General features: G+C 40.0%; 1 protein-coding gene across 1 annotated transcript; it reads right to left on the bottom strand.

The window, feature by feature from the left end:
* Nucleotides 1–751: 751 nt before the first annotated feature.
* On the bottom strand, nucleotides 752–13806 carry LOC134824125 (sushi, von Willebrand factor type A, EGF and pentraxin domain-containing protein 1-like). Its single transcript, XM_063835860.1, has 19 exons — nucleotides 13638–13806; nucleotides 13342–13462; nucleotides 13022–13147; nucleotides 12663–12892; nucleotides 12261–12368; nucleotides 11235–11405; nucleotides 10918–11085; nucleotides 10400–10575; nucleotides 10065–10257; nucleotides 9740–9916; nucleotides 9260–9527; nucleotides 8961–9052; nucleotides 8528–8638; nucleotides 4944–5057; nucleotides 3514–3607; nucleotides 2759–2875; nucleotides 2407–2555; nucleotides 2042–2209; nucleotides 752–1580 (listed from the first exon to the last, which is right to left on the bottom strand). Exons 7-19 carry the CDS (start codon nucleotides 11054–11056, stop codon nucleotides 1351–1353), a joined length of 2028 nt encoding a protein of 675 aa, XP_063691930.1. The 5' UTR covers nucleotides 11057–11085; nucleotides 11235–11405; nucleotides 12261–12368; nucleotides 12663–12892; nucleotides 13022–13147; nucleotides 13342–13462; nucleotides 13638–13806; the 3' UTR covers nucleotides 752–1350.
* Between the last annotated feature and the right edge of the window lie 2801 nt (nucleotides 13807–16607).

The following is a 16607-nucleotide window of genomic DNA, read 5'->3' as shown; positions in this document are numbered from 1 at the left end:
TGAATGATGATGTGATCACAAATCATATCATCCGACACAGACTGTTTGGGACCATTCATTTCCAGTTTTTCGTCCTTTTAGGTTTCAAACTTGCTATTTAAATAGATTAATGATATATTTCCAGATTAAACAAGGAATTAATAACAATACACATGTGAAGTTTAGAAAAAGTTTTGAAAAGGTGTCTCTTGGAGCATCTCTTGTAGTTGTACCGGCGTAGCTTGAACAACATATGGCTTTATTCTGCAAATAACTAATCTGCTAGTCTAGACTCGACTATGAGGTAGAATGTTCCAGAACGTCTATGAGGTAGAATGTTCCAGAACACGTCTACACTCTACAACTCAGTCAGGGAAACGCCCATTCTCTCGTCTTTGACCGTTAAGTGGCTCTTGAGTGGCTGTTCTATGGCCGTTAAGTGGCTCTTGAGTGGCTGTTCTATGGCCGTTAAGTGGCGTTTTAAAACTTGATGATCACACATATCCAATAATTCCCCAGGCACTGTGCATTAGTACAATAAGACACTTATAGTCATCATGTTCGAAATGGCACTTCGCTGGTCCTTCTGGGCGGTGTGTTTATATTTCTAACCAAGTAGTAAAAGTGCTATATCGATTAATCTATGAGCAAATGCGAAGTGAAACATAGTTCAGTGTAAGCTTGCAAATCATTTCACTCCTAATTTCTATGAGGGTTCAAGACTTTACGTAACAGTGCACCAAGTTACACTGGGATCTAATGAAAACAAATATTAATCCGAACCAGGTTATTTTTACAAATCATGGTTAAAAATTGTATTACAATAAAGCAATGTATGATAACAGAATAAAATAATTGATGCAAATTTGCTTTCACTTCACAATAAATAAAGACTCAAATGTAATACAAATACTGTTAGTACAAAAATTATTCAAAAAAATGTAATTTAATAAAATTTATCCAGTTTCTCATTCCCAAAACTTTTAATTTTATGTACTACTTCACAATTCACATGTTCATTAATCGAATCGAAAAATTACAAATAATTGTGGTAAAAGCTGTCCATATTGTTTTCCAGAAAATGAGTGATATCAGGTGTGAGCAACATTCCACGCCTCCGTCTCCCAAATTTCACTATTTCACGGTTTTGCTTTTTTGCTACTGTAGTTGCAAACAACGACCGCCCCCCTACAATGCTGAATTCATAAGTTAACCCCTCTTGTAATTCATCACTCTGATGCCACGTTGAATGCTGAAGGTTGACAGTTCGAGTCTCTGTCTCACGAAAACAAACTGACTTATTATGCTGGTCCCCAAATAATTGACTCTCAGAGCTAAACTTCTTGTTTTAAAGTTTTATCTGCATGTATGTCACGTGACACCATTTCCCATAGAATCCTGGGCGGACAGTGTGGGCGTTACCGCTTCATATATACGATAGGTAGGTGTGACGGGGGTGACTAAATTACTGTTAGGAGGGTAGGTGGGTGTGACAACGTCCAGCTCGAGACATCTGGATTTCCTGATGTCTAGAGTCCCGAGTCCTATAGTGGTAGAGGTGGTGACTTGTCGTTCTAGACTTGCTTTTCCGTTACAGTTCCCTGAGACAACTACAGTCACTTTACTTACAGTTACAACTACAGTTATTTGGTTAGATCAAGTTACAGGTCTCTGAGATAACTACAGTCATTTTACTTACAGTTACAACTACAGTTATTTGGTTAGATCAAGTCACAGTTCCCTGAGATAACTACACTCATTTTACTTACAGTTACAACTACAGTTATTTGGTTAGATCAAGTTACAGGTCTCTGAGATAACTACAGTCATTTTACTTACAGTTACAACTACAGTTATTTGGTTAGATCAAGTTACAGGTCTCTGAGATAACTACAGTTATTTTACTTTCAAGTTTTTGTCGTAAAAATTTTCGTAATTTGAGCTTATTGTGTGTAAAATAATTCTGGAATTTGGAAAATGAGCTGACGTACACGTGGCTGAAATTCATTTTCTAATGAAGTTAATAGAAATAAAGCTCGTCTAGAAGTTGAAGACAACCAACCTGATTGGCAGTTGTTTATTCGCCCTCTTCTTAGAAAGACGAACACCAGGATGATGAAGATGAGACAGATAGTAAACATGGACCATCCCAAAATAGCTACAATCTTCAGTACATTATTATCACTTTGCTTTTCATTATGCTTTTCAGAGGCAATAGCTTCTGGGGCTTCTGTGATGAAATAAATGTTTTAGTACATACGTTGAATAAGGAAAATTGAATGAAATTAATAAACGTGAAATAAGACATATCGAATGTTTGTGATTTTTAATAATTTGAATATGAAATAGAATGAGAATTTAATTTTAATTTAAAATTTCATGATATAATTCTATGAATCGAGTAAAATAGAAATTGATAAAACTGACCAGTGCCAGCAGTAGGGCGGAAGGGCTGGTTTGCTACACACTGGGGTTTCGCCCCACTCCACTCTCTACCTGACAAACAGACCAATTCTAGTTGCCCTGATTGTAGAGTACTGCCTCCTTCACATCGCATAATGCTCCGCTCCCCGTACCTGGAGAATTGTTATTTAAGCTAAATGTTAGCCTTGTTGATCTCCTGGTCCAATCTCTAAAAAAGCTCGTCCTTTCAACACATTCCATTACTTTCATCATTTATTGGCATCGATCAATTAAATTCAATGTCCGTTTTTATTGTAACAACAACATATTCCTCAAACTTGAGTGACAAGAAATTGATACTCAAACTGGAACATACCTCTCTCTTCTCGTTTGAACGATCACTCTGTCCTCACTAGCGAACTGTAGAGGAGGGCAAGTTTCAGGGACACAGATAGGATCTGAGCCGCTCCACTTACCATCTGGCTGGCAGTACCTGAGGTGATCGTTAGTTTTCGGAGGTGTGGGGTGGGGAGGGAGGGGTTGTTAGTTTTAGGCGGTGTGGGGTGGGGAGGGAGGGGGTGGTTAGTTTTAGGAGGTGTGGGGTGGGGAGGGAGGGATGGTTAGTTTTAGGCGGTGTGGGGCGGGGAGGGAGGGGTGGTTAGTTTTAGGCGGTGTGGGGTGGGGAGGGAGGGGGTGGTTAGTTTTAGGAGGTGTGGGGTGGGGAGGGAGGGGTGGTTAGTTTTAGGAGGTGTGGGGTGGGGAGGGAGGGGTGGTTAGTTTTAGGCGGTGTGGGGTGGGGAGGGAGGGGTGGTTAGTTTTCGGAGGTGTGGGGTGGGGAGGGGTAGTTAATTTTAGGCGGTGTGGGGGTGGGGAGAGGGCTCAGAGGGGTGGTTAGTTTTAGGCAGTTGTTGGGAGGTTGTTCGGGAGTGAGTTAGTAGGGCTCACCATTCAGTTGTTGGCGTTATAAAAACAGTGAAATGTTGGCTTATTTTGGTCGCCCAATCTGTTTGAATGGTATTGCCTGGAATTAAACAATATTAAGCTACATCTATACTATTAAAGTTATGTCACTATAAATTCTATAGAAAACATAAGAAAATATCTTAAAACGTTTATGAAAATTATAAGTACCTGGCTGTACTACCGGAGTATAACGTAAAACCAGTTGAGCACTGGAATTCAGCTAGTCCGATGCAAGAGGTATTGAGACTCAGCATGTTCACTCCTGCAACATTATTTAAAGTTAAATTTACTTGTGGCAACTTGCATAATTTAAATTAGCCTTTAGGAATAGTAAAAAGAAGTTTATAGCTGTTTACGATAAAGGGTCTGCTTGGGTTAATAGCTTTAGAGATGGGACTGTGGCTTTTGATGAAGTTAAGTTGATTAAATGTGTTGAGTTTCTACTGGATAATTGTTACTTTAAAGTAGGAGAGATCTTATATCGGCAACATATCGGTGTACCTATTGGAATCAACCCTGGTCCATATATTGCTAACTTAACACTTTGGTATTTTGAGAACAGTTTCCTAGACAGTACGTATAAAAGTAGATACTATATTGTAAAGAAGTTAAATAATACATTTAGACTTATAGATGATATTACTACCCTTAACTCTGATGGTTACTTAGAGGAATATTTTAAGTTAATACTTTAATATATCCAGACTCTCTTACTCTTAATAAGGAAAATGAAGTAGATAGTGCCGCCAATGTATTAGATCTTGATATTTCGATAAATAGCGAGGGGAAGTTTTCTTGTAGAGTTTATGATAAAAGGGATAAGTTTGGTTTTAAAGTGGTCAAGTTTCAACCTTTGATGAGTAATCAAGCTAGTAGTGTATTATATGGCACGTACTGTTCACAGGTTGTGAGATATTCTAGGATCTGTAATAACGTTGTTGCTTTTTCTGATAAGGTTTTTAAGTTTACTGATGATTTAATTGAGTTGGGTTTTAGACGGGATCGTCTTAGTAAAATATACTTATCAGTGGTAAAGAGGCATGGGCTAAAGAATAAGTTTGGTATTGGGTGTGGAAATATATTAATGCCATAGCTTGACCTATGGCATCCTTTTCTATTGTTGCGAAATATTTGTCGCACGTGTTGAATTTAGTTTTATAATAACTTTGCAGCGGCGCAAATCGCAAATCGGAGTTTTAGAATTACGCGGGAAATTACGCGGGAGTAATTGTAGTTTGGGTCAGTTCGTTTTATGACGTGTCGACTACGTTTACTTAGTATACTTTATCCCTACCGTTTTATTTTATTACATTTTTTACTTTATCTACCTATCACTATACAGTATACATATTTAATCTTAAATTATCATTTTAGTGGAACTATGTAAAAGGGGATCGTTGCTAGCGTTAAAACTGTTTTAACCCTGCCATAGTCAGTTGAAAGTCTGATAGCATATGTTCCGTTTGATTTGATCAAACTAATGCCTTTCATTGCTTTATAAATAAGTAGACTGGTTAAAAGTTGAATATTGTAAATTTTAACTTTAAAGTTACTACGTAACGACGTTTTGAAATTTTCCAAAGAACAGTATAGTTAACCTGTTGAGGGAGAGAGGGGAGGACAGGTAACCCTCTCGCAGGAGGGTGGGTCTATGCTCCATCTACCGCTGCTCAGACACTGGGCACTAGCTGCTAAACTCATGCCTGGTATTCCTGTAAAACATAAGGTATTAGACCCTGGCATACCAGTGCAATATTACTTTTATGTTTACTTGTTGAATGTGGTTTTAATTCAATATAATAGTTGATGACAATATTATCACTCAATAAATTTATTTATATTTTATTATCACCCTTTTAGGATGGTATGTGACTGTAACGGGTCCGCATGACTGCTAAAGTCAGTACGTTTAACGCCTCGAGGAAGATCGCAGGATTCCTAGTCTACGCTACTCTTTTCATCATGGCTACGACACTCAATTTTGGGACATGGAATGTTTGCGGTCTATCGACCACATACAGGCAACACTTCGTTGCAGAGGACATTGACAGATATAACTTAGACATTTTAGGAGACCAAGACACGTGAATACTTGGAAACAACACTCCCTGGACATCATCGATTGTTTTTGTTTGATCAGAGACACGATAGACACGGTGGACTTGGGTTTATTGTTAACAAGCGTTTTTTGGAATGTATAGTATCTCATCATCAGATCAGTGACAGAGTTGTTTATATGGACTTTAAATTAAGTGCTAAAAGGGTGGATCAACCACCTTGTCATATCAGAATTTTTAATTGTTACAGCCCTACGAATCCCAAGTCAGTTCAGAATCCCCGATTAGCAACCCAATTTTACGATGAGCTACTCGAGGCTATCAGTGTTCCTGCTAGATTTGAAGTATGGATGTTAGGCGACTTTAATGCCAAACTTGGCAAAAGAAGCCCTGTTGATGTAGAAAATGGTTTACATGTGAATATTGGTAGACATGGTGTTGGGAGGAGGAATGAAAACGGTGAAAGGTTGCTACACTTTCTCACTGCTAATGGCCTGTTTGCTGCCAACACTTCATTCTCCCATAGCAGCAGACACATTACCACACGGACTGGTTGGATTCGGAATCGAGCAACCAGGAAAAGTAAACCTTATTTCCAACAGATTGACTTCATACTCTGCAAGTCCAGAAGCAAGGCACTGCTAACTGATGCCAGGTCATATGCAGGTACAAAGCACCGCAGTGACCACAAACTTGTTGTTGCCAAGGCAGATTTTTCGCAGCGCTTCAAGTTGTACAAGGAGATCAGAGCATTTCAAAAGACTTATAACACAACAACCTTGATTGGAAGCAAACAAGCTCAACAACAATATCAGCAAGAACTTCGTCAGAAACTTGAGCAAACTGTATCAGATACTGACTTTAACTCCCACAACACGGAACAGCAATTTAATATGCTTTTTGGTGAAGTTAAAGAAACTGCTGTTTCCACTGTGGGTTTTCGTGAGCCACAGCGAAAGAGGAATCATTCCTCTGACAGTCAAGTTGTTAGCATGTCTGAAGAAAGGAAACAACTTTTACAACAACTGAACAACAACAAATACAGAGACAGGACAGCTCTCAGAGCTAAAATCAACAGGCTCTCAAACGACATTACTAAACGGTTGAAAACATTGAGAGTTGAGTTAGCAAACAGCCTAGCTGACTCTATAGCCACCATAGACGAAGGACGGAGAATGTTTGAAGCTGCTCGTCAACTATCAGGCAAACAGAAAACGGGTGCAGGCTCTGTGTCTGTTTTCAACACTGACAACCAACTGGTAGATAATGAACGAGACAAGGCTGAAATCATTCGCCAGTACTTTGAAGAACACTACACTGGACCTGACAGCGAACCACCACTAGAACCGTTCACAGGTAACCCTAGGCCCCTTCAAAACCCCATTACAGCGTTTGAAGTTGAGCTTGCGGCCAAGAAACTCAAGAACAGTAAAGCTGTTGGACCAGATGGGATCCCAAACGAATTTCTCAAACACTCTCCTGAAATATTTTTTTCCACATTTGCACAACTTACTAATCGATCCTTTGAGCTCCATGAACATGTACCTTCTTTCACAGAGGGATACCTTACTCCTCTCCAAAAACCTGGAAAGCCACTAGGCCCCCCTAAGAGTTTGCACCCACTTTGCCTACTAAACGGTACTAGAAAGATATTGTCCATGATAGTCTTAAAGTGCATCCAAAGGCAAGTATCTCAGTACACTGGTCCTTGGCAGAATGCCTATAAACCTGGCCATAGTTGTGCAAATATCGTTTGGACCCAGCGAATACTAGTGTCAGTTGTTAAGGAAAAACGCTGGTCTCTTCATAAGATGGGCATTGACATGTCCTCTGCTTTTGATACCATAAAGAGGTCGGTATTACTTGACATTTTAGCTGATGCTGGTTGTAGTGAGGACGACATTCGACTGGTAAGGTATTTGCTCGCAAATACTAAACTGAAGATCAAAGTGAACTCAACAATATCAGGAGAGTTTATTGTCACGATTGGAGCTTTTCAAGGCGACAGTTTGTCTGGAAACTTGTTCACTCTATATCTGGCAGCAGCACTTTACCACCTGCGTGCTGTTATGTCCTATCTAAGACCTAACCCTCCCATAGCTGAGAATCTGCTACCCCTCGAGTGGGAGTACGCAGATGATGTTGATTTTACTGATGAGGATAAAAGAAATTTGGAGTCTTTGTTGCCAATATGGAAAGAGATATTGGAAGAGTGGAATCTTTTTGTCAATGAGTCAAAAACCGAGTTCACCCACTTCTATCTGGCCGGCAAGAACGAGGTTGATAACAAAGGAGAGACACTCAGAGGTAGAGTACCTTGGAGGTCATCTATCTCTTTAGGCTCTAAGTTGTGTAGCATCGAAGATGTCAAGAGACGATGTATACTTGCTAACATTGCTTTTCAGAACTACAAAAATGTCTGGGAACAAGGTAGACGTATACCCTTGAAGATTCGACTCAAGATATATGAAGCACAAGTTGTTTCAATACTGATGTATAATTGCAACAGTTGGGCAACATCTAAACAACTCCTTCAAAAACTTGATGTCTGCCACAGGAATCATCTCCGTACGATCATCGGCATGACCTACCCTAATGTCATACGAAATGTGACTCTATACAAACGCTGCGAAGTTGTTCCACTAAGTGAGCGTGTTGCTCGTGCACGGTGGAGAATGCTCGGTCACATCCTCCGCAGTGATAATAACTCACCGCCCAGCTTGCCTTACATTTTGCTGTAGAGAGTCAGAGTTTGATGAGAGGTAGAGTCGGACGACACCAGTCAAACTTGTTAAAAACTATTTTGAACGATTTAAGTGACAGAAACTTTAGACTTGTAAATACAGACGATTTATACCATTTAAGACTTTTTGCAACAGATAGAAAAGCATGGAGAGAGTTAAGCATGATTTAGTTTATTCAGTGTTATTTTTCTCTTGGTGACTTATCAGGTCATCAAGATGTTCTTTATGTTCTATTTTTGATTTGAATAAAGTTATATAATATATCACCCTTGTATGTTTATGCCGAGGAAACCTGCTTCACGTCAAAACATCAGTCGAGCAAAGCCTCAGGACTTAAAACAACTTTCTTAACTGAAAACGAATAACAATGAAAATCAGTACCTGAAACTCTATGACAAGCCTTGCAGGTAGCAGTAACCAAGGAGCCAACTCTTTTAGAGGTGGATGATAGGTAGCCATTCTTTGGGGAGGGGAATACTGGACACTCAGTCACTGAAATTAATTGTGGCTTTAATCAGAATATTCCTTACTATAATAAACATAAGGGCTAATTTCCCTTCCTCTTTATCAATTACAGCGTTTATCCGTCATAATAATACGAATATCCATGTTATGGCGTGTCTGCCAAACACTCACTATGATAAGATAGCACGCTGTATGTATTGTACAACTTCAATAAGTACTGACAGTGTACCTGGGAACCTCTACAAATGCACTGCACGAGGTTACGAGAACCTCTATAAATGCACTGGATATGCACTACAATAGTCTAGGTGGTAAGTGGCGGATACTCAATGCAATATGGAAGTATTACCGGTGCAGAGAGGAACTTGTCCGCTCCAGGACCTGTCTTTCCTACAGGTCCTGACCAGGTCTCCGTACACAAGATCTGTTCCTTTGACACACCTGAAAAGGGCAGGAGGGTTAAATAATAGATTGGAGTGAACGGTAAAATAACAATTCGTATTACCAGCTGTATAGATAAGAGATGTCCTGTCGCTTGTTATTCACTGAACATTGTTCAGCAACATTTGATAAAGAAGTTAATTGCCTCAAATTTAGAACGGGGTACATCTGAAAAAGCACAAATTTGAGCAAGTGCTATGAACTCACCTTGCAGCAAACTGTCCCCCACACTTGGGCTGTCTCTCATCAAAGAGCAGCACAGTGTTTTTAGGAAGAGGAAGCGGATAGCACGTGGCAGGACTGCAGGTTGGCAGAGTCCCGTTCCACTGTCCCGTCTCCAGGCAATGTAGAGGGGTCTGCGAGCTAGTCACATGACAAGGATCTGAGCAGGAAGTTTGGAGGATGGTTCCTACTGTTGTCTGGTCAGTTGTGATGTGCGAACCAGGGGAGGGGGTAAGGACGGGGCAGCGTCTTTCTAAAGAGGGGTAGATGTTGTTATTATGTGGACTAAAACTTGTAGTCTAACCAAATAGACTCGTAATGTGGTCTACGACAGAAACTGTAAACTTTCATTTGTTTTCTGCGGAAAATTACTGCTCAATATAATAATAATTAACATCATGCTGCAAAAATGTTTGCTCCGTTGAGTCAAGAATCCTGACCGAAGCTTCAATATATGAAACCAACCTGTACAAACAGGGGAAGATCCGGACCAGTTGCCAGTAGGTAAGCACTGTCTGACTGAGTCTCCAGAAGTCAGGTCAGAACCAGATCTACACCGAGTTGTGAGGTGCCCCAGACATGTGTTGTTCTGATTCACTAGCTCCACGTTCTTAGGGAGGGTGGGCAGAGGGCAGGATACAACTGGGGTGAAAAATATGAGAATTACATCCATTATTTAATATTTGGTCATGAACTTGTTCGTTAGGTGATTCCAAATCATATAGCACATGTTTAAAAATACTACGATAAAAGATCACATTATTTTAAAAAGACACTAAAGTTCACTCACTGCTGGTTGAAACGGTCGAATCAGTTGCAGTGTAGGTTGTAACCTCTGTCACACAACCTCCCATTAGGGACACTTTACCAATAACACCCCCGGGGTGGTCCTCCGCAAACGTCTTCTTTTCAGCAGATAAGGAACAGTTCCAGTGTTTCTCGGAGAAGGAGCAGGAGGGTCCTTGGTAGCACTCTGCTGGATCCTGAACGAGCAGGTTCGTTAGTAATTCAACTTTTTGAGTGATTTTCAGTCGAAGATATTTTCATGGGTTGCTATCAGATCGAAAATCAGTAAATTTTGAAACTTTTCTGCTATCGATTTTCCCGGCTGAACAAAGAACAAACCCGGAAGTGAGAGCAGAAGAACTTGGGAAGGGTAGCTATCTTGTGTCTGGAGAGCAGAGTCAGGTCTCCGGAGGAGGAGAGGAGGAGTCGGGCAGGTGACATGTTGGTTTGTACGGATTGTATCCTGCTCAGGGATGTGTCGTGTTTCTCTTTCAGGATATCCAACTCTCCGTCGTCTGGAGGGTAGCACGGGGTGTCAGACGGCAAAGTTAAATTACAAAGCAAATGGGATGTGTCGGATTTGTTAATCATTAGCCCTGTACAAACAGCTTTTAGCTCTTCAAATTTTTGTCGCATGTCTCTTCAATCTTCAACCATAAAAGAACCAACCGCCTAGCCGTCAAGTTTCATTGTAGGATTATAAAATTCAAAGCATATTGCGTCTCTACGCAATGTTAATTAACTGTTGCCTTGTACCAACATCTTTTATCTCCTCGAATACCTATCTTCAATCTATACACCGCAGCTACAAAAAAATCTCCACCCAACCGTCGAGCTACGTCTAACGAACCACTTACCAGTAGCAAGGTACCAGACGTTCTCTTTGGTCCTGAAACTGTTGTAGTTCTTTTGATGGGTGAGGAGGGTGTGCGATCCTTTTATCAGATCAAGTAACTGAGTGAGATAATTCATTTGGTTTATCGCGTTACAGTTCATTTTGCTTCCTGACGATCCACGCTCTTTCCCTAAAAAGTACAATTGAAGAAATTTATAGACACAGAGATGAATAAATGAGGTTATGAGGTACAATGAAGTAAAATAAAGTAAAATGAGACTTATTTGAGCTTATCAAATGGATCGTTTTTTAAAGCAGTATTTTGGATTGGGAACCAACCATTTCATCATAGTCGAGGAATTGTCCAGTATCCAGTTGACGGTCTATCTCCTGAATAGATATAGCACAGAGTACCCTGCCTGATAACTCTACTGGAGTTCTAGAGGTTAGAAGGAGGAGTTGTGATCTGGTAGGATCGTATTGGGCGTCCAGCAGGATGGTGTGGTCTATCTGGGAATAGTGAGAATTATAGTGAGAATAGTGAGAATAGTGAGAATAGTGAGAATAGTGAGAATGGTGAGAATGGTGAGAATGGTGAGAATAGTGAAAATGGTGAGAATAGTGAAAATAGTGAGAATAGTGAGAATAGTGAGAATAGTGAGAATAGTGAGAATAGTGAGAATAGTGAGAATAGTGAGAATAGTGAGAATAGTGAGAATAGTGAGAATAGTGAGAATAGTGAGAATAGTGAGAATAGTGAGAATAGTGAGAATAGTGAGAATAGTGAGAATAGTGAGAATAGTGAGAATAGTGAGAATAGTGAGAATAGTGAGAATAGTGAGAATAGTGAGAATAGTTAGAATAGTGAGAATAGTGAGAATAGTGAGAATAGTGAGAATAGTGAGAATATTGAGAATAGTGAGAATAGTGAGAATAGTGAGAATAGTGAGAATAGTGAGAATAGTGAGAATAGTGAGAATAGTGAGAATAGTGAGAATAGTGAGAATAGTGAGAATAGTGAGAATAGTGAGAATAGTGAGAATAGTGAGAATAGTGAGAATATTGAGAATAGTGAGAATATTGAGAATAGTGAGAATAGTGAGAATAGTGAGAATAGTGAGAATAGTGAAAATAGTGAGAATAGTGAGAATAGTGAGAATAGTGAGAATAGTGAGAATATTGAGAATAGTGAGAATAGTGAGAATAGCGAGAATAGTGAGAATAGTGAGAATAGTGAGAATAGTGAGAATAGTGAGAATAGTGAGAATAGTGAGAATAGTGAGAATGGTGAGAATGGTGAGAATAGTGAGAATAGTGAGAATGGTGAGAATAACTATTGTTAGTTTCTTGTTGTCCTGATCTTACCTCGAGCATGTTGCAGGACAGTTGACCGTATCTCTCGGTGGAGAAACTACCGTAATTCCCCTGGTCGTTCTCGCAAAATCTGGCTACTCTTGCTTCACCCGAAATACCCTGGGTTATGATGCGATATTACGATAGGATACTTAACACGAAACATATTGTATAGTAGAATATAGATCCTAACTGCCAGCTCATAGAAGCGCACAATTATTTCGTTGGAAATACCATGGATTCTCTCTTACATGATCAAATAATTCCGATATCGTAAACTTATGCAATATATGCATGATGTATTTATGATCTGCCCATGATCTTACCTGATACAATCTACGAAACTAAACTCTATGGATTCATCACTTTGTCATACACGGCTCACTATATGAAATTAATGTTAAGTTTACTAACCGTATAAATCATGTATACAAAATTCCCGTGTTTGAAAATAAGCTTGGTTGCGTCAGAGCTATCACTTGCTTCTAATCCAATGGTTTTTACAAAATTCCTCGTTAGGGGAAGATATTTGGAAATTTTAGTGGTTCCGTCCGAATAAGAGAAAGTATACAAGTTGTTTGAAATCCAGGCCGTTGTAAGTTCACCCCCAGTACTGCTGCATAGTGACCTAGTTTGGTAGAACTCTGAAAATTTATCAGGTTAAGAACAACAAACTGTTTTAAATAAATCGCATGAAACACCAAAAAGTATTATAATATTTCATGTACCATCTAAAGAAAGATAGTGAAAGTAACTGGTCTCCCGACACTTACCATTGTCCTGACTGACGAGAGAAATCTCCGAGAGAGAGGATCAGTCTGATATACCTCCCCCGCTCTGCACATCAGTATTATGTCAGTAGATATCTGTTTTATAAACTGAACTTCGTCCCCAACTGACTGAAATTATGCACTTGTTAATATGTGTAAGTAATGCGTGATGCTGTTCGACGCGACAATTTTGATGTCCCCTCTGGGGTTTGAACCCCCTAATTTAAAAATTTCAGAACAATAGAGTTTTTATCGTAAGACTTCTCGAAATTTCTAAAAATGTCCACAAATTGAATGACCCAATTGTTGTGGGAATTGCTGACCTGTTTGGCTGTTATCTGACAGTCGTTGAGTTTTGAAATGTGACCGTTGCTAAGCAACAAGCTTGTGTCTGCGTCATACCACGTGATGTTGTCATGCAGTTGGAGGAAGCAGCTTTCTGTCCTGCAAATATATTGTCGGTTATATTTATACCTTTTCAATTTTAACCATCCAAGCAGGGACAATTTTGGGCAATTTCACATTCATCATTTTCCTATCTTAGAACATTACATACTTGAATATTGAATATATAGGGAAAGCAGCTTACTCTGTTGGAAACAAACTAAGAAATACTTACTGAAAATGATTGTGATCGAGGAAAGAGAGCCGTGTTGCTAAGGTGAGGGTGAGTTGTAATGTTATAATGAGGAGATGTGTGTTCATAATCACATGATCCAGTTTATTACGTTACTGTTACCATGGTTACTGATATGTGTTCGTATCCGCGCGTAACTTCTCTCATATCTATAGAAAATTTGAACGTTGGGATTTTGCATTCGCATGATAGATGGAAGCATCAATATTCAATATTCAAGAAAAACAAATGGGGATACAAATTCTAATTACAGGTAACGACAACTTATAATTTACAACTATGCTATAACCATAAAAGGTTGAACGAGTATCAGGTACGAAGCTGTCAAACATGGCTCCAAGTTTTCTAAAGAAATTGTGTTGCGAAAGCCCGTTCAAATCTCCAAAAAACGGGGAGAATGACGGATGGGAAGCTGACACAGAAGAGCCTAAAAGTTTGTTCATAAGCCCTATATGTAAACCTATATCAGCCGTATGTGAACTGGTTCAATAGTGGGAGTTGCCTTCTGAGAGAAATCCGGTTTAAAGTTGCTTTAAACTAAAAGGGCGGGAACAACGGACACGAACGAGCTTTAAGGTTGTTTAAAAGCTCTTGCAAAGTATGAATCGGTTCAAAAGCTGAAGTTGTATTCCGAGATAAAGCCGGTTTAAAGTTGCTAAAACCGGGCTAGGAGTGACCAGAAATACAAATGAGGTGAGAAAAAAACGTCACCTTACAAGTGACATTTCTAGTTAGCTGTGATAGTATTGTGAAGGTTGTAGTGAACGACGGGCTTTTGAAGTCTGACAAGGATATAAAAAGTCTCAGAAAAAAAAGTCTCACAACTCTGCACTCTTCAGCCATTGTGTAACAGTGAGTGTAACAATGAGTGTAACAGTGAGCGTAACAGTAAGTGTAACAGTGAATGTAACATCGAGTGTAACAGTGAGCGTAACAGGGAGTGTAACAGTGAGTGTAACAGTAAGTGTAACAGTGAGTGTAACAGTGAATGTAACAGTGAGTGTAATAATGAGTGTAATAATGAGTGTAACAGTGAGTGTAACAATAAATGTAACAGTGAGTGTAACAGTAAGTGTAACAGTGAGTGTAACAGTGAGTGTTAGAGTGAGTGTACCAGTGAGTGTAACAGTGAGTGTAATAATGAGTGTAACAGTGAGTGTAATAGTGAGTGTAACAGTAAGTGTAACAGTGAGTGTAACAGTGAGTGTAACAGTGATTACAAACGAGAGCTTTAGTAGATGTTAAATTATGTATGGGGGACGTATGAGTAGTCTACATATAAAGTATAAGTTATCTACATAGACTGCAGTATACGTTATCTTAAAGCAGGAGTATGCAGGAATGCCTACATATCATTGGTCACCCTAGTAACAGTTTACAAGTACTGAATATCCTTATTTCAATAAATAATAATAATAGGTCTCTTATGGGAAAACGAATGATGCTCCGTAAATTAACTAATAAATAGAGATTAAAATTTCAAGGACTGATTAAATTGACAAAACCAGTCATTAGACGATGTTGAATGGGCCAGTAAATCAAATATAAGTCGCTGCCAGCTATCACCCCGGAAACTGGAGATGCAACAAGATGACTATGGTGAAGGCACTATCCGTCGTGGAGTAGAGTCCGCGGCGGAGCCGCTGGACTCCGAGCGGAGTCCGCCGAGCCCGGTGGACTCCGCCAAGCTCCGCCGGACTCCGCCGGATTCAAGTCCGGCGGAGAGGTCCGCCGGAGTCCGCCGACCACTCCGCTGGAGTCCGCGGCGGACCGGAGTCCGCCTAGTGGCTTAGTCCGCGGCGGACAGTCCGCCGACCCGCCGTGGAGCCGCTCGGAGTCCGCGGCGGACTTTAAATTCCGCTCGGAGTCCGCCAAAATGTATTCGAGTCCAAACGAAATACATTTTGGCGGAGCACCGCCGGAGTCCGCTCGGAGTCTGCTCGGAGTCCGGCGGCTCCGCCGCGGACTCTACTCCACGACGGATAGTGCCATGGTGAAACATGAAACTATAAAGATTTAAGTATGTAGATGTGATAAGTGCAGACTGCAGAGTAGTCTGTAGTTTAAGATCACTAACGAGGAGGAGCATTATTATAGTTTTCAGGGTTCACGTCAGTTTACCCCGATTATGGGGGATCTCATCTGAAAAATGCAAAATCCGGTAAATCTGTATCCCGGAAAGAAGAGGCGAGACTGAGTTAACTATACTTATAGTGAAGTGCTAAACTGGTAAGTGACAGTTGAGTAGTTGGTATTCGGTAGTTAAACGTCAATAACGTGGAGTCTTCCGGACTGTGAATAACGAGTAATCATTGGAGATATTATAAGATTATACGATATAAGGGGGATGAGTAGTAGATAATATCGTGTTTAACATATTATGCTGTGTTACCAGGGCAACTAGTGATTGTGATGGAATTATGCTTTGAGTAGGAAACAAATAAGCGATGTATACTGTATAAGGTATAATGTGTCATTTACATTGTACAGGGTATACTGTATGATGTACACAAATTGTACAATAAAGTACAATGTACATGAAAAAATACACTGTTTTTACACTGTGGAGAATCGTAATTCAGAGACCCCCAACAAATTGTCGGACTCTCAAAGCTGTCACAATCTAAAGACCACAAAAGATGTTTGGGTGAGTGCCCGTAATAACAAAACATGCTTACCAAGATTAGTGCCCCTCCTGGGTGGCCTGTCTCACACTGTGTGTAGTGAATAACAAAGGAACGAAACTAGGAGACTCTTGAGGACTCTCTGAAGAATACTGGACTCTAAAATGAACTTGAAAACTGAGCGTTAAGGCTGCTTGGTGTTACTCAAGATGTTGAGCCCCATGCTAACACAGTAGAAAGAGTCAACGTTTTGACTCATGACAATAAGCGTGTAATTACTGATAATCAATTACCTAACGTTTATTATGGACGATTCTTTACTGTATAC

Source organism: Bolinopsis microptera, chromosome 12 (assembly GCF_026151205.1).
Source record: "Bolinopsis microptera isolate Bmic1 chromosome 12, MBARI_Bmic_1.0, whole genome shotgun sequence".
In the NCBI taxonomy this organism is placed as follows: domain Eukaryota; kingdom Metazoa; phylum Ctenophora; class Tentaculata; order Lobata; family Bolinopsidae; genus Bolinopsis; species Bolinopsis microptera.
This window is presented reverse-complemented; position numbering and strand designations above follow the sequence as displayed.

Bases quoted from the DNA above. Each gene is read 5' to 3' on its own strand.
- LOC134824125 (XM_063835860.1), bottom strand. From the start codon at position 11,056: ATGAACTGTAACGCGATAAACCAAATGAATTATCTCACTCAGTTACTT. The intron at 3,608-4,943 runs GTTAACTATACT...ATAATGTTGCAG, and splicing joins TCCCCTCTCTCCCTCAACAG to GAGTGAACATGCTGAGTCTC. The intron at 2,876-3,513 runs GTACTTATAATT...CGATCACCTCAG, and splicing joins TACTCCGGTAGTACAGCCAG to GTACTGCCAGCCAGATGGTA.